A 24,898-nucleotide genomic window follows, 5' to 3' on the forward strand; every position below is an offset into this window, starting at 1 on the left:
TTGTAATGAGATCACCCAGGCGCTCCTCATAGAAAATGAGTTCCCTGACTGGGGCTGTTAATATGATCCAAACAGGGCGCCCTGTCTGACAAAAAGCAACAGGAGCGGAGCGTCACAGGTTCTGTTCACTCTGAGAGCTGGTTCTGAAGAGGCTGTACCAGAGTCAGGGCTTTCTACTTGTAAATAAAGGGAGACTTGTTGATAGGATAGTGGCCTCTGTGGAGTTAGTTCAGGTAGACAAGGAGCATATGGAATCTAAAACATTTAAGATTAGGTGGGCGTCACAGAGATCAGATATCGGTCAGACCATGGAATATTGGAGTTGGTGGAGGAGTTGACTGTGGTTTTGAACATGGAATTTAACAGGGTAGCTTCAAGGCCTGGAGGAAACATACTTGCTCCACGTGACCTACAAAGCACTTACCTATGGGACTATCACTTGACTAATCCAAAGACCCGGGTAATATTTTGAGGACCTCGGTTCGCATCCCACCATGGCAGATGGTGGAATTTGAGTTCAATAAAAATTGGGAATTAAGAGCCTTATGATGACCATGAATCCATTGTCAATTGTCAGAAAAACCCAACTCATTCACTCATGGCCTTTAGGGAAAGAAACTGTCATTCTCACAGCTACCTAGAATACACCTCCTCCCACCCACCCTCCTGCAAAAATTCCATCCCCTATTCCCAATTCCTCCGCCTCCGCCGCATCTGCTCCCACGATAAGACATTCCACTCCCGCACATCCCAGATGTCCAAGTTCTTCAAGGACTGCAACTTTTCAACCCCACAGTGATCGAGAACGCCCTTGACCGCGTCTCCCGCAATTCCCGCAACACATCCCTCACACCCCGCCCCCGCCACAACCGCCCTAAGAGGATCCCCCTCGTTCGCACACACCACCCCACCAACCTCCGGATACAATGCATCATCCTCCGACACTTCCGCCATCTACAATCTGCCCCCACCACCCAAGACATTTTTCCATCCCCACCCCTGTCTGCTTTCTGGAGAGACCACTCTCTCTGTGACTCTCTTGTTCGCTCCACACTGCCCTCCAACCCCACCACACCCGGCACCTTCCCCTGCAACCGCAGGAAATGCTACACTTGCCCCCACACCTCCTCCCTCACCCCTATCCCAGGCCCCAAGATGACATTCCACATTAAGCAGAGGTGAACCTGCACATCTGCCAATGTGGTATACTGCATCCACTATACCCGGTGTGGCTTCCTCTACATTGGGGAAACCAAGCGGAGGCTTGGAGACCGCTTTGCAGAACACCTCCGCTCGGTTCGCAACAAACAACTGCACCTCCCAGTCGCAAACCATTTCCACTCCCCCTCCCATTCTTTAGATGACATGTCCGTCATGGGCCTCCTGCAGTGCCACAATGATGCCACCCGAAGGTTGCAGGAACAGCAACTCATATTCCGCCTGGGAACCCTGCAGCCTAATGGTATTAATGTGGACTTCACCAGTTTCAAAATCTCCCCTTCCCCAACTGCATCCCTAAACCAGCCCAGTTCGTCCCCTCCCCCCACTGCACCACACAACCAGCCCAGCTCTTCCCCTCCACCCACTGCATCCCAAAACCAGTCCAACCTGTCTCTGCTTCCCTAACCTGTTCTTCCTCTCACCCATCCCTTCCTCCCACCCCAAACTGCACCTCCATCTCCTACCTACTAACCTCATCCCACCTCCTTGACCTGTCCGTCTTCCCTGGACTGACCTATCCCCTCCCTACCTCCCCACCTATACTCTCTCCAACTATCTTCTTTTCTCTCCATCTTCGGTCCGCCTCCCCCTCTCTCCCTATTTATTCCAGAACCCTCACCCCATCCCCCTCTCTGATGAAGGGTCTAGGCCCAAAACGTCAGCTTTTGTGCTCCTGAGATGCTGCTTGGCCTGCTGTGTTCATCCAGCCTCACATTTTATTATCTTGGATTCTCCAGCATCTGCAGTTCCCATTATCTCTGTCATTCTCACCTAGACTGGTCTATTTTGACTCCAGACTCACAGCAATGTGGTTGACTTTTAACTGTCCTCTGGGAAATTAGGACGCCCTCATCCCATGAATGATTGAAACAAAACATAATCGTAGACCGTTTAATATAAGAGCAGAACAGATTTAAACAATTCGGCCTGCCATTCAATCTTTCTTGCAACCGTTAAGCTACTGTTGAGCTCTAGGTAATCCTCGTTAAAAATCATTTCGTTTAAAAGGTCAGTGAAATTATAGCTATTTGTTATCACATCTGTTATCACATGTATCTGGGCCAGATGGGTCTGGAAGCTGGATCGTCAGGCCTGGAGTTGGGCCATTATGCCAAAAGGCACTTATTCAATGGGATTTGAGATATTTTCAAATCAACCTACTCAGACATTGTACTACACACCTTTGGAACAGATCGGACTTGAACCTAGGCCTCCCAGGCACAGAAACTGTCAGCGTACAATGGGAGCCTTTCAATGAAATACTACTTAAATATCTTTAAACAAATTAATTGCTGTAATTACTATCCTTCTGCATGGATTAAATCCCCCTTTTGGCAATTAGGTTACTTGCAAGCATTTAAATATTGCTTCACAAGTGCTGCAAACATCCATTCTTTTAACTGTGTGTCCAACTTGGGGTTTAAAATTCATCCCTCTTTCTTCCCAGTAAAATCACAACATTTAACAGTAGCTTAAGATCAATCAATACCATAAATATGTCTTATATATAAACAAGTTAAATGGATTAAAATTAGGAAAGATGATAGATGTTCTTTAACAAGTATAGCAGAGATTAGGACCAAATATTTTCTGGCACATTCTAGCTCCCATCATACAAGTTTTATTGTGCTAATTTAGGGGCGGCAAGATGGCTCAGTGGTTAGCGCAGCTACCTCCCAGCACCAGAGACCCGGGTTCGATTCCACCCTCAGGTGACTGTCTGTGTGGAGTTTGCACATTTTCCCCATGTCTATGTGGGTTTCCCCCAGGTGCTTCGGTTTCCTCCCACTGTCCAAACGATGTACAGGCTAGGTGGATTGGCCACGCTACACTACCCATAGTGTTCACGGATGTGTATATTAGGGGATGTGTATATTAGGGGGCTCAGTCTGAATTGGATGCTCTGAGGGTTGGTGTGGACTTGTTGGGCCGAAGGGCCTGTTTCCACACTGTAGGGATTCTATGATGATCAAAGGCTGAACAAAATGTACAAAGGTTGCATGTTACAAATTCCTACAGAAAAGGAATTGCCAAGAAAAAAAAAGAGGAAGAATTCCCCATGTAGTTGCACTGACACAATTTTCACTTATTCAAAACACATTTGTTTATTCAGAATTAAAAATCAGACCCAATGACTCTTAGAAAAAAAATTAACTAAAATTTATATTTAAAACTGAAAAAAAGTCTCAGCAGCACAACATTAACAAACACTCAGGAAGTATCAAGTGGAATTTCACACAATTGGAATATTACCTCACTGAAGACAAGAAATTGGAGTAATTCCCAGGAGATAAGTATTAAAAATTCCCAACATAAAGCTGTTGTCATTGCTACAGAATTTCAAACCAAGTCAAAAGTAGACTTCAATTACAGCTGACCAACCTTGATTCCAAGCAATGTGCAAGAACACCAAAATCAAAGTAACAACAATACTACCTGAACTAAAGCCTATTATGACTATTTGGATAGACAGCAATAATCAAGTTACTAGCTGGAAATATACTTTTTCTCCATACATCTAAATATACACATATGACACTCAAAATAGTGACAATGAATAAAACAGATTTCAAAGCCAGTTGATCTGTTCAGTTACATTTTCAATAACTTTTCTTTGCTAATTTTTTTCTGAGTGCGGAAACTGTATTGTTTCTTGGTTCATCTTAGCTCCCTAGTACCTCACCAAAGTGCATATTTAAACCTCAAAAGTGAGAATTAGCTACTCATTTTAACTTGAAGGGTGTCATATAAATGACTTGGACACAGGCATTGGTGGATGGGTTAGTAAGTTTGCAGATGACACTAAAGTCGGTGGAGTGGTGGACAGTGTGGAAGAATGTTGCAGGTTGCAGGGAGACTTGAATAAACTGCAGAATTGGGCTGAAAGGTGGGAAAATGGAGTTTAATATGGATAAATGTGAGGTGATTCACTTTGGGAGGAATAATAGGAAGGCAGAATACCAGGTCAATGGAAAGATTCTTGGTAGTGTGGATGTGCAGAGGGATCTTGGTATCCATGAACATAGATCCCTGAAAGTTGCCACCCAGGTTGATAGTGCTGTTAAGAACACTTACGGTGTTTTAGGGTTTATTGGTAGAGGGATTGAGTTCCAGAGCCGAGATGTCATGCTACAACTGTACAAAACACTAGTGCGGCCTCATTTGGAATATTGCGTGCAGTTCTGGTCGCCCCATTACAGGAAGGATGCGGGAGCATTGGAAAAGGTGCAGAGGAGATTTACCAGGACGTTGCCTGGTCTGGAGCGCAGGCCCTATGAAGAAAGGCTGAGGGACGTGGGTCTGTTCTCATTGGAGAGAAGGAGTCTAAGAGGGGATTTAATAGAGACATACAAGATGATCAGAGGATTAGATAGGGTGGACAGTGAGAGTCTTTTTCCGAAGATGATGACTTCAGCTTGTACAAGGGGGCGTAGCTACAAATTGAGGGGTGATAGATTTAAGACAGATGTCAGAGGCAGGTTCTTTATTCAGAGTGGTAAGGGCGTGGAACGCCCTGCCTGCCAATGTAGTTAACTCAGCCACATTAGGCGCATTTAAACAGTCCTCCGATAAGCATATGGATGATGATGGGATAGTGCAGGGGGAGGGGCTTAGATTAGTTCACAGGTCAGCGCAACATCGAGGGCCGAAGGGGCTGTTCTGCGCTGTATTGTTCTATGTTCTATGTTCTATAACTAAGCTCAGTGCGGAACTGCTAAGTAACCTACTCAAAAATACAAAGTCACTGAAAAGCAGGAAGAGCCATGGCCAATTCCGCTCCTGTTTTACTTGGACTATTGAGGTAATTAGTGTCCTCTTCATCAATCCAGGGCTAATCAGTTCATGCAGCAAAATAGATAGTCCAGGTTAGTAATTCCTTCGTGACCTGGCACAGACTCAATGGGCTGAAGGGCATTTTTTCTGCTTAAAAGATAAAATTGGGCTGCTCTCCCCTAAGAAAGAGAGGCGATTTGTGATGGTTTAACATGCGGGTCATCGCACCTTGGGCGAGGGATGAGGGTAAGCGTGAATCCTTGACAATAACCTCACTCTGCATCACAAATTGGCTCTCCAGAAAAACTGAGATAACCAACCCCTACAGTTCAACTTAATAATTATCCATCAAATACTTTACATATGTATGCCCTGATGAAGTTGAATGGAAGATACCTACCTACTAGCCCTGCTACTGTTGAGCTTCCTCCAAGAAGTTTGATGTGCCGACTTAATAATGGGACCACCATACTTACAGCAAATAAGTCCTAAAAATACAAATGAAAGCAATAAAATTAATAAATGGTATCTTGATAAATGCAAACACAGCTACAGTCAACACAGATTGTAAAGAATTCAGTATCAATTTAACCAGTTATTAGGCACTGCAGCTAAGGAGGTGGATAGGATTTGGTTTTGAGACATTTATAAAAAATCCTCTCCCAGACAAAAAACATTGAAATCCAGCGAGCTAAGGAAAGTGAGTCTGTAAAGGAATCATATGGAATTCCTTACATATTGTAATTGTGCATGCCTAAGTTATGCCAGAAAAGACAGTTACAGTTTTATTGGGTCAACCTACTGCTTATTCTGTTCTAACCAAAACACATCCACTTATTCCTCAAACCTATTTATAATGGGGAATGTGAACATTGGGCAGCAAGTGAGTTAGATTGTGAGAGAGGAGGTTAACACAGTTTTAACTGTGGAATATTTGGCAGGTCTTGTGTAACCCTATTTGCAGAGTTGGGATGTCAATTTAAGAATGTTAATCGTTTCACTGTAAATCATATGTTAAAACTTAATAGTGCTACTATGGGTCACCTAGGCTTCTTGTAGCTTCCCATTGTCAGAATGATGCAAAATAAGGCAATATCAGTCTTTAAATTCTATCATCTGATTTAATATCTACGACTTTCATGGCCTGATAGAGCTTTAAAAGGGGAACAAAGTAATAACTTAAAACGGCCACTGGAATCACCTGACCAATGTTGGTTGGCAAAGTTTCATGAGCTCAATGTGAGTTAGATTAACAACATCTTAAGCTGCTCACAGTGCCAACTGGAATTTCAGATATTCCTTTAAGCTGTATGGTTCAGTTATGGTTTAGTTGGGGCACTGGCAAGGACATATCCAGAACTTCCCTGTTGGTTTTACGCAGGTGAGATTCGATAAATCTTTGACAATTAAGCCGACTTCATCTGTGATGATACCAGTCAGAACAAACAGGCACTCAGTCAGGATGGCACACCCCAGGAATTCAGATCATCAAATTGGATATTTATTGCAACTTCAGATGAATTAGGATCATTTAGCAAATACAAGAGCTTCCACACCATCATCAACTAGTGTGTAATGACAAGGAAAGGTTAATACAGAAATACAGCATAGTTTCAGGGATTTCAACCTGAGGCAAACCAAACTTCCTGACCTCCTCACACTGGCTATTAGCTTCAAAGGGAGGCTGCTGAGATTGAAAGGATACCCCTACAGAAGTTTTAATTCAGCATTCATTACCTATTTCTACTTAGCCTCGAACTCAGTGGCTTGCTAGTTCATTTCCGTGGATAGTTAAGAATCAACCACATTGTTGAGGGTCTCAAGTCACAGGTAGGCCAAGCCAGATATAGAGTGGGTGAGGATGGCAGATTTCTTTCCCTGAGAATATTAGAGAACCAAAGGGTTTTTAATGACAATTTAGAATAGTTTTATCATCAACATTACTGAGACTTGCTTTCAAAATTCCCAGATTTGATCACCTGATTTCAAATTCCACCAAGTACCATGATGGGATTTGTACCTCAGATCACAGAGCTTTTGTCTAGGTCTCTGGGTTACTAGTCCAGTGACATTACGACATCACCACTGCTCCCCTAATCTCACCCATGAGAACTAATGCAGTCCCAACTTCGTACAGCAATTGTCATTTGACAACCAAATAAGCCATTGATCAGGTGATGGGTTCAGATCATTACATGCTTGGACAGATCTGAAGATGGCCTTCAAAATTCACTATTACTGATCCCTAAACTGACTGTGGTGTGCTGCACTCTGCTCAACACTGCATTCGCGTGGACTGAAGCGGAAGGAAGAACACAGCACAGAGCACACATCATCTATGAATGAATCCAAGAGAGAGGTGATAGAGGAAGAGGAGGAGAAGGATAGCAACTCCATTGCAGCACTGGTTGCTCTCATTACAGTTTGAATTGCCAAATATGCCCTTATTCTGTATCGTTCACTTAGCTGCAGTACTCAACCTGTATATAAACCACATCCACTAGACAATCCATCTCTACACCATTCTACTGAATAAAGTTCTACAAAAGAATGGGAACAACAAATTGCATTTTTTCCTAACACCTATACTGTTGAGCAATTGCAAAGATTTACAGCTCACTTTCCTACCTCTCCTACATGGTGACTTCAGCAGTGGTAGTGTCAGGCTGCCCAGATCTCTGTGCAGGCCATTGAGATACTTTAGTTTGACAATCACTGAGTTTTGGAGTTTGTGCAGACCTTGCCAAAGACTGCTCCACTTGTACCAATACAGAATAAGATTCCGCCATTAAGGTAGGTCGGATATGCAATAAATGATGGTAACAGGGCATATGTTTAAGGTGAGAGGGGTAAGGTTTAAAAGGGACCTGAGGGGCAACTTTAGGGGTAGCAATAGGACTATAGATTGGAGTCCCAAATTTTACATCCACTATCATCTTGGAATTTCTGGGCACGCTCACCCTCCTCAGTCGGAGAGCTATTTTATGCAGACCATGAAAGCAGGGTACTGCTTTTGAGTGCCCAAAGAAAGTAGTTTATAATTGCTCGCTCAGAGGTATACAGCACGGAAACAGACCCTTCGGTCCAATTCATCCGTGCTGACAAGGTTTCCTAAAATAAAGATTTGCCTGCATTTAGCCTATCTACCTCTAACCCATTCCTTTTTGTATACCTGCCCAAACGTCTTTTAAATGTTGTAACTGTACCTGCCTCTACGACTTCCTCTGACACTTCGGTTCATATATGCATCACCCTCTATATGAAAAAGTTGCTCTTCTAGTCCCTTTTTAATCTTTCCCCTCCTACCTTAAACCTACGCCCTCTAGATTTGAACGCCCTTACTATAATGAAAAGACCATTACAATTGACCTTAACTATGCCTTCTATAAACCTCTCTCAATTCACCCCCTCAGCCTTCTACACTGCTGGGAAAAAAAGTCCCAGCCTATTCAGCCTCTCTTTATAACTCAAGCCCTCCAGTCCTGGTAACATTCTTGTAAATCTTTTCTGCACCCTTTCCATTGTAATAAAATCCTTCCTTAAGAAGGGGAGATCAGAACCAAATGGAGTATTCCAAAAGCAGCCTCAATGTTCTGTACAGCTGCAACACAACATCCCAACTCATTTACTCAATGTTCGGACCAATGAAGGCAAGTCGGCCAGCTGCTGAGGCGGTGATGACGATAACAGCGGGGCCTGTGGGGCCGTGGCAGTGAGAGCGGGGCCTGTGAGGCCGTGGCAGTGAGAGCGGGGCCTGTGAGGCCGTGGCAGTGAGAGCGGGGCCTGTGAGGCCGTGGCAGTGAGAGCGGGGCCTGTGAGGCCGTGACAGTGAGAGCCGGGCCTGTGAGGCCGTGACAGTGAGAGCGGGGCCTGTGAGGCCGTGACAGTGGGACAGGGGCCTGTGAGGCCGTGACAGTGGGACAGGGGCCTGTGAGGCAGTGAAGTGAGACAGGGGCCTGTGAGGCAGTGACAGTGAGAGCGGGGCCTGTGAGGCAGTGACAGTGGGACAGGGGCCTGTGAGGCAGTGACAGTGGGACAGGGGCCTGTGAGGCAGTGACAGTGAGAGCGGGGCCTGTGAGGCAGTGACAGTAGGACAGGGGCCTGTGAGGCAGTGACAGTGAGAGCGGGGCCTGTGAAGCAGTGACAGAGAGACAGGGGCCTGTGGCGCAGTGACAGAGACACAGGGGCCTGTGGCGCAGTGACAGAGACACAGGGGCCTGTGGCGCAGTGACAGAGACACAGGGGCCTGTGGCGCAGTGACAGAGACACAGGGGCCTGTGGCGCAGTGACAGAGAGACAGGGGCCTGTGAGGCAGTGACAGAGACACAGGGGCCTGTGGCGCAGTGACAGAGACACAGGGGCCTGTTGCGCAGTGACAGAGACACAGGGGCCTGTGGCGCAGTGACAGAGACACAGGGGCCTGTGGCGCAGTGACAGAGACACAGGGGCCTGTGGCGCAGTGACAGAGACACAGGGGCCTGTGGCGCAGTGACAGAGACACAGGGGCCTGTGGCGCAGTGACAGAGACACAGGGGCCTGTGGCGCAGTGACAGAGACACAGGGTCCTGTGGCGCAGTGACAGAGACACAGGGGCCTGTGGCGCAGTGACAGAGACACAGGGGCCTGTGGCGCAGTGACAGAGACACAGGGGCCTGTGGCGCAGTGACAGAGACACAGGGGCCTGTGGCGCAGTGACAGAGACACAGGGGCCTGTGGCGCAGTGACAGAGACACAGGGGCCTGTGGCGCAGTACAGAGACACAGGGGCCTGTGGCGCAGTGACAGAGACACAGGGGCCTGTGGCGCAGTGACAGAGACACAGGGGCCTGTGGCGCAGTGACAGAGACACAGGGGCCTGTGGCGCAGTGACAGAGACACCGGGGCCTGTGGCGCAGTGACAGAGACACCGGGGCCTGTGGCGCAGTGACAGAGACACAGGGGCCTGTGGCGCAGTGACAGAGACACAGGGGCCTGTGGCGCAGTGACAGAGACACAGGGGCCTGTGGCGCAGTGACAGAGACACAGGGGCCTGTGAGGCAGTGACAGAGAGACAGGGGCCTGTGGCGCAGTGACAGAGACACAGGGGCCTGTGGCGCAGTGACAGAGACACAGGGGCCTGTGGTGCAGTGACAGAGACACAGGGGCCTGTGGCGCAGTGACAGAGACACAGGGGCCTGTGAGGCAGTGACAGAGAGACAGGGGCCTGTGGCGCAGTGACAGAGAGACAGGGACCTGTGAGGCAGTGACAGAGAGACAGGGGCCTGTGGCGCAGTGACAGAGACACAGGGGCCTGTGAGGCAGTGACAGAGAGACAGGGGCCTGTGGCGCAGTGACAGAGACACAGGGGCCTGTGAGGCAGTGACAGAGACACAGGGGCCTGTGGCGCAGTGACAGAGACACAGGGGCCTGTGAGGCAGTGACAGAGACACAGGGGCCTGTGGCGCAGTGACAGAGACACAGGGGCCTGTGAGGCAGTGACAGAGACACAGGGGCCTGTGGCGCAGTGACAGAGACACAGGTGCCTGTGAGGCAGTGACAGTGAGACAGGGGCTTGTGAGGCAGTGACAGTGAGAGTGGGGCCGGTGAGGTAATGACAGTGACAGCGGGGCTGGTGAGGCAGTGATGGCAGTGAGAGCAGTACCAGTGAGGCAGCGACAGCGGCCTAGCATTTGGAGCAGCACCTGGAGATGGGACTTGGGATTCCAAGATCTGGACTTCTTTGTCTTGCTTACCTTTTGGCTTTGTTAAATCTATTAATTCTGGTTTTTGATATCAAGTGGGCACCAGTGAATGGTGACTTTGTGGACTTTTCACTCTACTTATGTATTCCTATACTCAGTAAATGTGACAAATCGATAAATCTAAACCTAAATCTAAACATCTTCTTTATCCCTCTGTTTAACTGTGACATTACTTTCAAGGAACTTACATACCTGAACTCCTCGGTCTCTCTGCTTGACAACACTCCCTAGGCACCCTACTATTGACAGCCTAAGTCCTGCACTGGTTTGCCTTACCAAAATGTAACACCTCACATTTATCTTAAATAAACTCCATCTGCCGCTCCTTGTGGCCCAGCGGATCAAGATCTTATTGTACCTTCTGCACGGTCCAATATACCACCAATTTCAGTGTCATCTGCAAACTTAGTAACCATCTTCTCCTCTAACCCAAATCGTTTATATAAATGACAAACAGCAGAGGACCCAGCACTAATCCCTGCAGAACGTGGCTGGCCACAGGCTTCCAGTATGAAAAACAATCCTCTATCACTGTCCTCTGACTTGATGGTAGGAGACAATTTTGTAAATGATTGGGTCTCTCTCCCTGGATCTCAGGTAATCTAACTTTACTAATTTGTCTATCATGCAGAACTTTGTCAAAAGCCTTACTAAAGACCATGTAGACAACATCTACCACTGTGCCCTCCACTATCTTCTTGGTCACATCCTCAAAAGGCGCAACGAAGTTTATGAGACACAATTTTCTCTGCACAAAGTCAAATCTCTCAAGTTCTTTTAAACGCCACCTTTCAATCAAGTTTTTAAACACTAGAATTGAGATTGCACAACATGGATCAGCAGTAGGTCAGCTGCCAAAGATTCAACACCAAACCCAGAAGCAAAATTATAATAAGATGCCTGGATTAAAATACCACAGATGGGTGTGCTGAAATTATTGTATTGGACACAGCACTCCCAATACATCTTGAAATTAAGATTAGGAGTATAAAGTGAATTGCTTTCCTTGTTAACATGACATTTTTGTTTATTGATGATTAATTACCCCTTACTTACACCTTTCTTCTTGTTTTGAACATCTGGCCCACTTTTGAACTTTCGTATATTGAACAAAGTATGAACAAATGATATAACTTCACAAATTATCATAAGCAATAAAGAATATCAGTGACTCAATCCACACATTATTTTTAAAATTATTGGGTCAAGTATGATATAATATTGGTAGCCTGCATTGTGCATTGTAAAATCAATAAATACATAGTATAGATAGCTTTAGTGTGTATATTAAGAAAGTAAATTACGTAGGCTGTCCTATTGCAAATACCAATGTAAAATATCCTCTAGCTACAGTTAACAACAAAATGCCACTGTCGTTACTTGATACCACTACATTCTTGCTACAAATCTATGCAGTTGGCTTTCCAAAGTAGGCTATGTGAACCCTGTTGATCCCGAACTGATACTTAGCCATTAATGGGGCTGTAAGCAGAGGTCCTGCAAAAGTCAATTTGAGTAATACTAATGGATTCATTAAATGTTAGGAATAAAAACAAACAGGAAGAAAAGGTTGATCACAAAGTAAAATGCTGCTAATGATAAAAAACAAAACCAGAAAACAGCAAACGCTTCACATGTCAGGCTATTGGTCTGATATGTTCCACTATTGGTGGGAGTGTCAACTTTGATTCAGTGGTAACATTCACATTTTAGTTAGATACTGGAGAATGTAATTTATGCTGACACCTTTGCCTAGTACTCAGGGAGTTCCGCAATGTCAGGGGAGTTGTCTTTCAGATTAGACCTTAAAGAATCTGCAGTTAAGTGAATATAAAATATCCCGCAATACTATTCAAGGAATAGCAGAAAGTTCTTGCAGTTTCCAGAATAACATGAAGCATTCAACAAACCTTACTAAAACTGTCAATTTTGTTAACTGATTGTTGATTTTGAAAATTTGCCATGTTCAAATGATCTACTTCATTTTTCTACCACAGTAATTGCTTTTCAAAAAATACTCAATTCACCGTGAAGCACTTTGGCTTTTCACAAAAGACATCCTTAAGAAATTAGTATTAAGAAAATTTTAAATAAAATTACTTCTGTTCATAGTTTTCAATTTAAACACTTAAGCCTTGAGGTGAAAGACTGCTAAAGCAAGTAAAAATATTGCTAGATAATAAAGTGTGAAGCTGGATGAACACAGCAGGCCAAGCAGCATCTCAGGAGCACCCCATTCCAGCCCTCCCACTTAAAGTCACAAAACTGCAATCAGCGCCCGTTTGCAAATTCTCCTCCACCCAAGTTCTGTCACCAACCTGCAATTTTTCCTGGTTACTAGCAAGTGTCCCATTTTGCTGTGTCCCTTTGGCAGATTAACCTCTCATTCTGGCCAGCTGTCCTGCAGGTCATAATGTCACTGCAGTACAGGAGGACACTTGACCATCAAGACCATGTGGCACACAGTAAAGGAAATAGGGTATGAAATGATGAAATCTTGACATTAAATTTGACAAGGTTCTTGTTTTCTGGCACATACAGGGTTCCCATCTCCCTATCCTGTAAACACATGCACCTATTGCCTTCTCACAAATAATCAGGATTGATATGTCTCAACACAGCATTCTTGGGATATGTCACTTGCTTACATTTGGATCCACTTTACCAACTTAAACTGGACACTTTTATCAGTTTAACAAGGTGTAGAGCTGGAGGAACACAACAGGCCAAGCAGCATCAGAGGAGCAGGAAAGCTGGCCCATTTCTGAAGAAGCGTCCAGACCCGAAACTTCAGCTTTCCTGTTCCTCTGATGCTGCTTGGCCTACTGTGTTTATCCAGCTCTACACCTTGTTATCTCAGATTCTCCAGCATTGGCAGTTCCTACTATCATTCACACTTTTATCAGTTTGTCTTGTTAACTCTAAACATGAGAACATTCTTTTAGCATTAGAACAATAGAAAATCAGAATGGGGTTTAAGACTGTGGGAAGGATTGATGCCAAGGGCCACAGGCTCAGCACAGCTAGAAACATTATAAATGGAATGAGAACAATACCGCAGGTGGGAAGAATTAGAAGAGGGAAGAAGATATGAAGACAAAAAGAAACAGTTGAGCATAACTGTTTCTGTGGCGACAATATATATAATTGTGGTAAGATCATAAGACTTAGGAGCAGAAGTAGGCCATTCAGCCCAATGGATCTGCTTTGCAATTCAATGAGATTACAGATGATCTAATAATCCTTAACTCCACTTTCCTGCCTTTTCTCTGTAACCCCTCGATTCCCTTACAAATTAAAAATCTCTCCACCTCAGCCTTAGGCATGCTCAACATCCCAGCCTCAGGAGCCCTCTCCGCTAAAGAATTCCACAGATTCGCCAGCCTCTGACAGAAGAAACTCCTCTAATCTGTCTTAAATAGATTACCCTTTATTTTGAAATTTAGCCTTCTCATCCTCGACTCTCTCACGAGGGGAAATAACCTTTCTGCATCCACCATGTCAAGTCTCCTAAGAATCTTCTACATTTCAATAGGGTCACCTTTTATTCTTTTAAATTCCAATGTAATACAGACCCAACGCAATTAACATCTCCTCATAAAACAGCCCTTCCTTACTCAGGAGCAACCTCATGGAGCTACCAAGGGGGTCTCAATTGGCCTATTCTTGCTCCATTTCTTATGTAGCCTTTAATAAACAATTAACTATTGATTGTACATTAAATTCTGACTGACCACTTACAGGGATGCAGCCTTTGCTTAGATATAAAATAAATGTAAAATGAAGAGGTGACAGTTTCAATGGCTCAGGATTCTGGTGGAAGAAAAATGCAGTTTGGTGCCAAGAGTGTAGTAATGGATGAAGGTGTGTGGGAGTTGGAGAAGGAAATGGAAGAGCACCCAACTGCAAAAAAATTCCAGAGCCTGATCACAGGAACAGAGAAACGAAATCTCATCCTGTTTATTCATTAGATTTCACACAAAGGCCTTAGTGAAAAGGGAGTTTAGAATATCACGAAGGTCTTAAACTTTAAATAGTTTACAAATGTGGGACGTTACTTTAGTGATTCAAATAATTTAAATATTTTTAATAAAGGCAATTTCAACGTTAATGCAAATTTTATTGACTCTTTGAAGCAGTTAACCACTGCCATCATCTCATGCACTTCCTGGTATTCCAGTGGGTACTCATGACATTTAGGCCAAACTCCACCCAGGCAATTCTGCTACAACTAGGGCAGGATATGGCAGGCATTTGATTGACTGATTGATTGTTGATTTATTGTTGTCACGTGTACCGAGATACAGTGAAAAGTGCTGTTTTGTGTGTTATTCAGGCAGATCATGCCATACAAAGTGCATTGTGTCACAAACCAGAGTGCAGAATACAGTGATACACCCACAGAGAAGGTGCAGAGAGACCACTATTAATGTTTGAGAAGTCCATTCAGCAGGGGAAAAAGTTGTTCTTGGATCTATTAGTACGTGTATACAAACTTCTATATCTTCTACCCGACAAAAGAGAGTGGAAGAGAGTACAACTGAAGTGGGAGGGATCTTTGATTATGCTGGTTAGTGTTCTGAGGCTGTAGGAATTGTAGCTGAAGTCAACAGATGGAAAGCTGGTTTGCGTGATAGATTGGGCTACATTCGCAACTCTCTGTAGCTTCTTGTGGTCCTGGGAACAGAAGTTGCTAAACCATGCTGTGATGCATCCAGATAGAATGCTTTCTTGATACAGCTATAAAAATTGGTAAGAGCCTTTGTGGATATGCTGAATTTTCTCAGCCTCCTGAGGAAGTAGAGATGTTGCTGTGTTTTCTCTATGGTTGTGTCGATGTGGGTGGACCAGGACAGATTGTTGGTGATCATCACTCCCAGGAACTGGACACTCTCAGCTGTCTCCACCCCTCAGTACTATTGATGCAAACAGGAGTATGCTCTCTACTTTGCTTCCTGAAGTCAATGGCCAGCTCATTGATCTGGATTTCTAATCCTTGTGATATTTCTTTCCTCTCTGCTTCTGATATTGCTTTTGAAGAAGGCACAATCGTTTCTTATTCAGTTATACCAGCTACGGTGACCCAAACCAAGCTTCTTCCAGGACTTGGTGTCAACATCAAATTCCGAACTGAAGCCTTCATAATACCCTACTGCAGATTTATTCATTCACGGGATGAGGGCATCGCTGGCTAGGCAGCATTTATTGCCCATCCCTAATTGCCCAGAGGGCAGTTTAAAGTAAAACACATTATTGTGGGTCTGGAGTTACATGTAGGCAAGGTGAGGGTGGCAGTTTCCTTCCATAAAGGGATTTTAGTGACTCAGATGGGTTTTCCAACAAAAGGAAGTATATTCACAGTCATCACTATATTCTCAATTCCAGATATTTATCGAATTCAAATTCCAAATCTGCCATGGTGAGACTCGAACCTGGGTGCCCAGACCATTATCTGAGTCTCTGGATTAACAGTCCAGCAATAATAACACTACACCTTTGTGTCCCCAACAGTGTCACAGACAGTCTGGCTACATGACCATGTAAATGGAGCATGATACAGCAGGCCTATGGAGTTTAAACAGAAGTGTTAAAAACCAGTAGGAACAGCGTCCAAGTCATACTGGGACCTCGATCATTGGGCCAATAAGCCGAGAAGTGCCAGATGGAGTTTAATGTAGATAAATGTGAGGTGCTACATTTTGGCAAAGTAAATCAGGCCAGGACTTATACAATTAATGGGGAGTGTTGCTGAACAAAGAGACCTTGGAGTGCAGGTTCATACTTCCTTAAAAGTGGAGTCCAGGTAGATAGGATAGTGAAGAAGGTTTTTGGTACCTTGCCTTTATTGGTCAGTGCATTGACTATAGGAGTTGGGATGTCATGTTGCAGCTGTGCAGGACACTGGTTAGGCCACTTTTGGAATACTGCATTCAATTCTGGTCTCCCTGCTACAGGAAAGATAGTATGAAACTTTAGAAAAGATTTACAAGAATGTTGCCAGTGCTGGACGGTTTGAGCTACACTGAGAGGCTGAATAGGCTGGGGCTATGTTCCTTGGAGCTTTGGGAGGCTGACGGATGAACTTAGAGAAGTCTATAAAATGATGAGAGGAATGGATAGGGTGAATGATCAACATCTCTTCCCAGGGTAGGGGAGTCCAAAACTAGAGGGCATAGGTTTAAGGTGAGAGGGGAAAGATTTATAAGGGACCTGAAGGGGCAACTTTTTCCACACAGGGCAGTGCGTGTATGGACTGAGCTATCAGAGGAAGTGGTGGTGGCTTGTACAATTACAACATTTAAAAGGCAGTGGAGGCCAAGTCTCTGGATACTTTCAAGAAAGAGATGGATAGAGCTCTCAAAGATAGTGGAATCAAGGGTTATGGGAATAAGGCAGGAACAGAATACTGATTGTGAATGATGAGCCATGATCATAATGAATGGTGGTGCTGGTTCGAAGGGTCGAATGGCCTACTCCTGCACCTATTGTCTATTGTCTAAAAGGTATCTGGATGGCATATGAATAGGGAGGGTTTAAGAGGGATATGGGCCAAATGCTGGCAAATAGGACTAGATTAATTTAGAGTATCTGAGCAGCATGGATGAATTGTATCTATGGGTGTTTGCATGCTGTACATCCCTATGATTCAGAACATTAATATTTCCCCGTACACGGCTGCTGGTAGACCGACTGAGTTTTTCCAGCACTTTCTGTTCGATTCCAGATCCTGTTAATCTAATGTAGATTTAACACCTTGTGAAACTGAAACTTTAAAATGATGAAACATAAATTTTTAACTTTCAGAATCCTACTGGTAAATTCATCCAAACGTTCACCCAGAAGAGCTGTGATAAGTTTTCCCAGTTTTATTTACCTACTTCCTATTCTGTTCATTTTATTTTTAAAAAAAGGCAAACTTAAAGCTTCCCACTTCGTTACACTAGATCATAACCGAAACGGATGAGCAGAGTATTAAAAATATTTCAAAATCATGAGTTCTCGCTCGAAATTTTAAAATCCGCTTTGATCATTCAATAATTTCGGTGGCGACAGAAAGAAAAAATGAATCCATTACACCTGGACATGCTTTTACATGAAGCAGGACCCTTACCACAAGGTGACAATGTCTGTGATTTTAAAACTAAACCGGTCAGATTCAGCAAGTGCATCAAGCTGTTGGGGCACAAGGTCGTGGGGATTTACTAACACAAAAAGAGTGCTATTAGAGACAGCAAAAAGCGCAGATGCTGGAGTCAGAGGCAACACCGTGTGGAGCTGTAGGAACATCGCAGGCCAGGCAGCTTCAGAGGAGCAGGAAAGCTGCCGTTTCGAGACGGGACTGCTGTCATCAGTGCAGAGAATGTGCTGGCGCAATGCGTGGAAGAATGCTTTGGGCAGTGGAGCGGAGGAAGTGGTGACGAAGAAGCATTGAAATACCCACTTCCTGTTTGCAGTTTGTAACAGGCTCACAGCGCACTACAACACGCTACCTCCTCAACCCAGCAGCCAGTCACATGACCTCCCCCTCCCCCCACTGTAACTTACCAGGAATCCCACCAGATACAGAGAGAGCACGAGAGGCCCTCGCGAGCCAACAAACCCCATTGTCCGGCCGGGGCGGGGGCGGGGTGGTGAGGCGCGTGCAGTGATGGAACCCAACGTCAGCCCATTCACAGCGCGGAGGATTGCGCATGCGCAACATACCCCACCTCTGGTGCAGCCCTGCAAAACGCTGCTGATGAAGTTGTGCCGTTTGGATCATACTGACCTAAAGTCAACTTTGTAAACATCCCCAGATGCCAATTCAAGCATTTCATGTGAATAGGTTTCCGAATTATCGAGTTTACATTGTAAAACAGCGCATTCTGAAAAGAATAATGCCCAACTGCTACGTTGGAAAACAATCTGATACTTCTTGCCTGCGCTGTTGCCCTTGGCTTACAACTTTTCTCGGGCTGTCAGTTTTGGCCAACAGAAATCTGCTTGGACTCATTGGCTCAATTTGGGCTGAAGCAGATTCTTGACCTGACTTTACTTGGGAATTATCAGAGTGGCACAGCGCCAAAGACACGGATTCGATTGCAACCTTGCGCGACTGACCATGTTTGCACTTTCTGCCCATGTCTGTGCGGGTTACCGCCTGGTACTCCGATTTCCTCCCTGCTCTCCAAACACGTGCAAGTTAGGTAGATTGACCATCCAACATTACCCATTGTGTTCGGGGATGTGTAGGTTAGGTGTGTTAGCCATGGGAAATGCAGGGTGATATGGTAGGTGAATGGGTCAGGGTGGGATGCTCTTTAGAGTGGTGTTGTAGACGAGTTAGGCTGAAGTGCGGGAATGCAATTCTAAACAAACATAAGTGCTCATTTACAGTATGCACCTGTTGGAATCACTTCAATTGCTAGGACTAAGAAATAGCAATAATAGCTACAGGAGGAATGAGTGAATGAATGACAATGGGACATGGGTGGACATGTGGCAGGTAAAATTCAACACAGGGAAGTATGAAGCAATTAATTTTGGCAGAAAAATCAGAGACATAAAACAACAGAAAGGATACAGTTCTGAAGGGGTTGCATCCAGCCTCACATTTTATTATCTTGCAGTTCTGAAGGGGTTGCAGGAGCAGAAGGACCTATTTACACATGTGCTTGAGTCATTGAAGGTAGCAGATCAAGTTAAGAGCATGGTTGATAAAGTGTACAGTATCCTCGACTTCATAAATAGTAGCATGATGCCAAAGAAAAATCATGCAGAATGCCTCAATGCCTGGTGGCTCTGAACTCCATAATTATGAAGTGCTTTGAGAAGTCAACCATGGCTCATATCAACTCCAGCCTCCTAGATTGCCTTGATCCCTTGCAAGTTGTCTATCAGTGCAACAGGACCATGGCCCTACACTCATCTCTAGAACATCTGGACAACATACCTACAATAGGCTCCTTCTTATTGATTTCAGCTCTACCTCCAGCACCACAATTGCAAACAAACTCATCTCTATACTCCAGGAACTCGATCTCTGCTCCCCACCCTTCAAAACTGAATTCTTGATTTCCTGACCAATAGACCACAGGCAGGAGACAACACATCCTCCAGGATAATCATCAACTCTAATGCCCGGAAGGCTGCATACTCAACCCACTGTATTACTCCTTTTACACACATAACTGTGAGGCCAAATTCCGCACCAACTCCATTTACAAGTTTGCTGATAAGTTGGATCTCCAGTAAAACGGAATACAGGAAAGAGATTGAGTGTTAGCGGCATGGTGTAAAGACACAAAAAACAAAGGAGCTGGTCATTGACTTTAGGAAGTAGTGTGGAGGACACACTCCGATCTGCACCAATGGTACAGAGGGTGAGATGGTTGAGAGCGTCAAGTTCCAAGCAGTGGTGATCACCAATCTGTCCTGGTCTACCAAGTTGACACTACGGTTAAGAAAGCACAGCAAAACCTCTATTTCCTCATGATGCTAAGGAAATTCAGCATGTACATAAAGTCTCTTACAAATATTTATAGATGCACTGTAGAAAGCATCCCATCTGGATGCATCATGGCATAGTATAGCAACTACTCTTCCATAGACCAAAAGAAACTACAAAGAATTATGAACACAGCCCAGTCCATCACACAAACCAGCCTCTCATCCATTGACTTTATCTATACTTCCCATTGCCTCGGGAAAGCAACCAACATAATCAAAGACCCCTCCCATCCTGGTTGTACTGTCATCCACCCTCTTTTGTTGCACAGAAGATATAAAGGTTTGTATACACGTGTGAACAGCATTTTCCCTGCAGTTATCAGATGATTGAATAGACCTCTTCAACGTTAATGTTGATCTCTCTTTGCACCTTCTCAACAGCTGTAACACTGTATCCTGGACTCTGTTCTATTACCCTGATGCACTCGTACAGTACGATCTGCCTGTAAAGTACATAAGACAACACTTTTCACTGTACCTCGGTACACGACAGTAATAAATCAAATCAGAAAGCACAAGAACAAAGGGACAATGATAATGACACTGGTTTGGCCTCAACTGGAGTATTGTTTCTGGAAATGGATGTCACTCTTTAGGAATATTGTGACTGTGTTGCAGAAAGCGCAGAAGGGTTCTGAGACTGGTTCCAGGGATGAGTTCAGAACAAGGATTGGAGAAGTTGGGATCATTTTCCTTGAAGAAAAGGCGGTAAGGTGATTTGATAGAGGTATTCAAAATGAAAGGCTGGACAGAATGGATAGAAAAATATCAACTCAGTGATGGGAGGATAGCGAACAAGGGATATGGAAGAAATATAAGATAATATGAAAAAAAATCAAGAATTTGCCATTATTTTAGAGTGGAAAAGGAAACTTTGAGAAGGCAATTTAGTCACACTGTTAAGTGAGAGAGAGCACAAGTGTCAGGATGGAGGTTTGAGAGTGTAATGTTGACCTGTGTCCAGAAGCACATCCCCCTTGCTTGCCAGTGGTATTGAGTAACAACCCTGAGAAACAAATTTCTGTTTGAAAATTCATAATGCTTTATTGCATGAAAAACAATGTACTAACAAAATGCTGTAATTACATAACTAAAATATTTTCATTCATGTGTATGTGATATTATCCATCTGTCCTCACATTGACTAGGCACAAAATCTCAACTTTCGACATGCTTCTGGATAGTTAGTCCCAGTCTATGTCTCTCTCTCTCTCTCTCTCTCTCTCTCTCACTCGCTGGGTTCTGCTGCCTTGAATGATCATAAGCTTTCTTTTATCCTCCTTTCTTTCCAGCAACTGCTATTTGACTTATCAGTCATATTGTACTGTTGATTTATTTGCTGAATGGCCTGTGTTTAGCATCTCTTATTTCATTCTATTCTACACAATAGGACACAATGGGACTACCTCCTGTTGGGGACATCTCTGTCTCAAAATGCAGTTCCTTTGTGGTGTTCTCCAGGAAATGCTTTATCTTACAGTTTGTTTCCACTGAGCTCATTGTCCTTCAGGAATATGATCAGCAGTCTTTAGATTAGATTCCTTACAGTGTGCAAACAGGCCCTTCGGCCCAACAAGTCCACACTGCCCCTTGAAGCGACCACCCAGAGCCATCCCCCTATAACCCACACACCCCTGAACACTACGGGCAATTTAGCATGGCCAATCCACCTAGCATGCACATCTTTGGACTGTGGGAGGAAACCGGAGCACCCAGAGGAAACCCACACAGACATAGGGAGAATGTGCAAACTCCGCACAGACAGTTGACCGAGACTGGAATCGAACCCAGGTCCCTGGTGCTGTGAGGCTGCAGTGCTAACCACTGAGCCACTGTGCCGCCCAAATTAGTAATGAGATTACAAAGTGTGAAGCTGGATGAACACAGCAGGCCAAGCAGCATCTCAGGAGCACAAAGGCTGACGTTTCGGGCCTAGACCCTTCATCTGATGAAGGGTCTAGGCCCGAAACGTCAGCCTTTGTGCTCCTGAGATGCTGCTTGGCCTGCTGTGTTCATCCAGCTTCACACTTTGTTATCTTGGATTCTCCAGCATCTGCAGTTCCCATTATCTCTAGTAATGAGATTAACTGCTTACTGGGTATCACAATAACAATGTCACCTTAGGTTCCCAGTAGTGATGGTCTTAAATGAGAGTCACTTTACCCACCGACCCTTGACTTTCAAAGATATTACCATCACTAAATTCTCCCACTATAAACATCCTGGGCATTAACATTGACTAGAAACTCAATTAGACTGACTATATGCATGGCTACAAAAACAGATCAAATAGCTAAGAATCTTGCAGCAAGTAACTCACCTCCTGACGCCCCAAAGCCTATCCATCATCTACAAGGTACAAGTCAGGATGGAATACTCACTGCTTGTCTGGACGAGTGCAGCTCCAACATCACTCAGAAAGCATTCATTGCAAAGCAACCCATTGGCTTGACACCATATCCGCAAACATCCACTCCCTCCACATCACCAATCCTCAGTGCAGCAGTGTGTACTATCTACAACGTGCACTGCAGAAATTCATCTTAGACAGCACCTTCCAATTCCATGACCACTTCCATTAAGAAGGATAAGGGCAGAAGATACATGGGAACACCAGCATTTGTCATGTTGCCCTGAAGTGCTACACCATCCTTACTTGGAAATAAATCACTGTCAGTCAGTGCCACTGGATCACAATTATGAAAATACCTCCCTAAGGGAGTTGTGGGTCTACCTACAGCGTATGGATTGCAGTGCTTCAAGAAGGCAGCTCACCACCCACCATCATCTCAAGGGCAGCTAAGAATGTACAATCAACACTAGCTCAGTTAGCAATGTCCACACTTCAGCAGTGAATAAAAAATGAACTAATGGAGTAATAGTGCCAAAATTAAGTAAAGGGAGGAAAAAAAATCCCTAATCAAACAGGGCAGAGGTCAACGATGTGTTGCAATTGGAAAGGGGGGGAGCACATCAGCTTAAATAGGCTACAGTGGAAAAAGAATGACGTGTTGAGGTGAGAATTTACTTTTATTTTGCAAAGGGTTGTGAGGAAATGGAGCTTCTTTTCAGAGATGTTGAAGGAAGCAATGAAGGAGAAGTGCATAAATATATTATTTTAAAAATTACAGGGATTTGGGAAAGAATCAAAGGAATGAGTTGTTAATAGTGGCAGTAAAATAGACCACATACTGTGCTTCAAACTTGTATCATTCATGAATGTCCAGACAGAAGTGTGTCAAGATGAATGGAGGGGACGGATTGCGAGGATTTTTGTGACAGGAAACTTGACAGTGTGGATAGATTAGGTACTGATTTGGATCCAACATGAACTAAAGCCATGGAGTGTAGTTACCTCTATAAGAGCTACAGGAATAAAAAAAAAGAAAGCCTGATTGTAATGGTGAAGAATTATTATCATAAGAGAGTGTGCTAAGTCATGAATGCTAAGCAATAAAACAATGTTGGAGAAGGAACAAGGGATATGAAAAAGTCAAATGATCAAAATGGAAAAGATAACATAAACATTGAATTTGCCAATGAATGCAAACAAAAATTTCAAAACAAGTTGAGGAAAACAAACATTAATAACTATGAAAGGAATTAATACGGAAACAATAACAATGTGGATTAAGTTTGAATAAAGTAGGGCCTTACTGTTACAATGTTTTAAGGAAAGATGAGGGATTACGAGAGGCCATATTCAGCAAGAGTACTATTAAAAGTGCTAATAATTAAAGATATGTCATTCTCTGAACACATATTTCATCCTTCCCCATTTCATCTTCCAAAGCACCTATAAGCTCCAAGATAATGACTTTTCCACGGCCTGTGGCAAATGCAACAGTTACAGCATCTGTCCACTACTTTTCTCCTACACCAATGTTATGGATTGAAAGCAATATTTCAATATACATTACTTCAGTCCACTTTAATGTGCCCTCTACAGTGGGGGAACTAAGAAGACAACCTGGCCAATGATCTCTAATCTGTCCACAGATTCTGGCAGTTCAGTTTCTCTTCATACTTTCTTTTCCATCTACACTGTGTTTGGCCTGTTGCTCTTTCTGTGCAGGATTGAGAAACAGCCAAAATATTTCGGTTTAAAGAAGCAATAAATGAATACAAGGCAAAGAAGACATTTTAAATTCTGGCTTTATCATGCAATTTTGAGCTAATTACTGAATGCCATGATTCGAAAATACCTTAATGTGCTAAATAAGACAACCCAAGTATACACTTTAGGGATGGATGTCCTTGGGAGAAGGAAATCTAACATTTTTACCTGGTCAGGCCTACAAATGACTCGACAGTAATGTGGTTAACTTTTAACTGTCTGTTGTACCATCAGGGATGAGTAATAAATACTAGCCCTGTCAGTAACACCCAAGTCTTGTGAACAAATATATTGTAAAAATCTGCAAACATAAATTCTAATGAGCATAATTTTTTTTGTATGCGTCCATGTCCACTATGTATGGAGAGAGCTGCTAACACACAGCACTAGATTTCCAATTACTCTGGAATTGAATGCAAAGATGCATAGCTTTTCAGATGAGGCCACTGGAATTCCTCGTGGAGGATGTTTAGAGAGAGAGGGATGTCCCTTACCCACAGAGGAGAAAAGACTGCATGACATCCTCCTATCCTTCTCTCCTGCAGTAACTGGTGCTG

The 24,898-nt window shown here is 44.0% G+C and overlaps 1 protein-coding gene across 2 annotated transcripts in view; it reads right to left on the reverse strand.

Annotated features, from left to right (window-relative positions):
• The window catches only part of mfsd9 (major facilitator superfamily domain containing 9), a 38,303-nt gene extending 19,904 nt beyond the window's left edge, over positions 1-18,399 (reverse strand). Inside the window, exons 1-2 of one of the 2 annotated variants that reach the window (XM_048532843.2) lie at positions 18,281-18,399; positions 5,396-5,483 (exon numbers count right to left, since the gene is read on the reverse strand). In XM_048532843.2, coding sequence (XP_048388800.1) covers positions 5,396-5,483; positions 18,281-18,340 — 148 coding nt within the window. In that variant the 5' untranslated portion in view covers positions 18,341-18,399. Of the gene's footprint in view, positions 1-5,395; positions 5,484-18,280 lie in introns of those variants that run through there. The other variant, XM_048532844.2, reaches the window with a different exon arrangement.
• Positions 18,400-24,898: the final 6,499 nt, after the last annotated feature.

This window comes from Stegostoma tigrinum, chromosome 6 (assembly GCF_030684315.1).
Source record: "Stegostoma tigrinum isolate sSteTig4 chromosome 6, sSteTig4.hap1, whole genome shotgun sequence".
In the NCBI taxonomy this organism is placed as follows: Eukaryota; Metazoa; Chordata; class Chondrichthyes; order Orectolobiformes; family Stegostomatidae; genus Stegostoma; species Stegostoma tigrinum.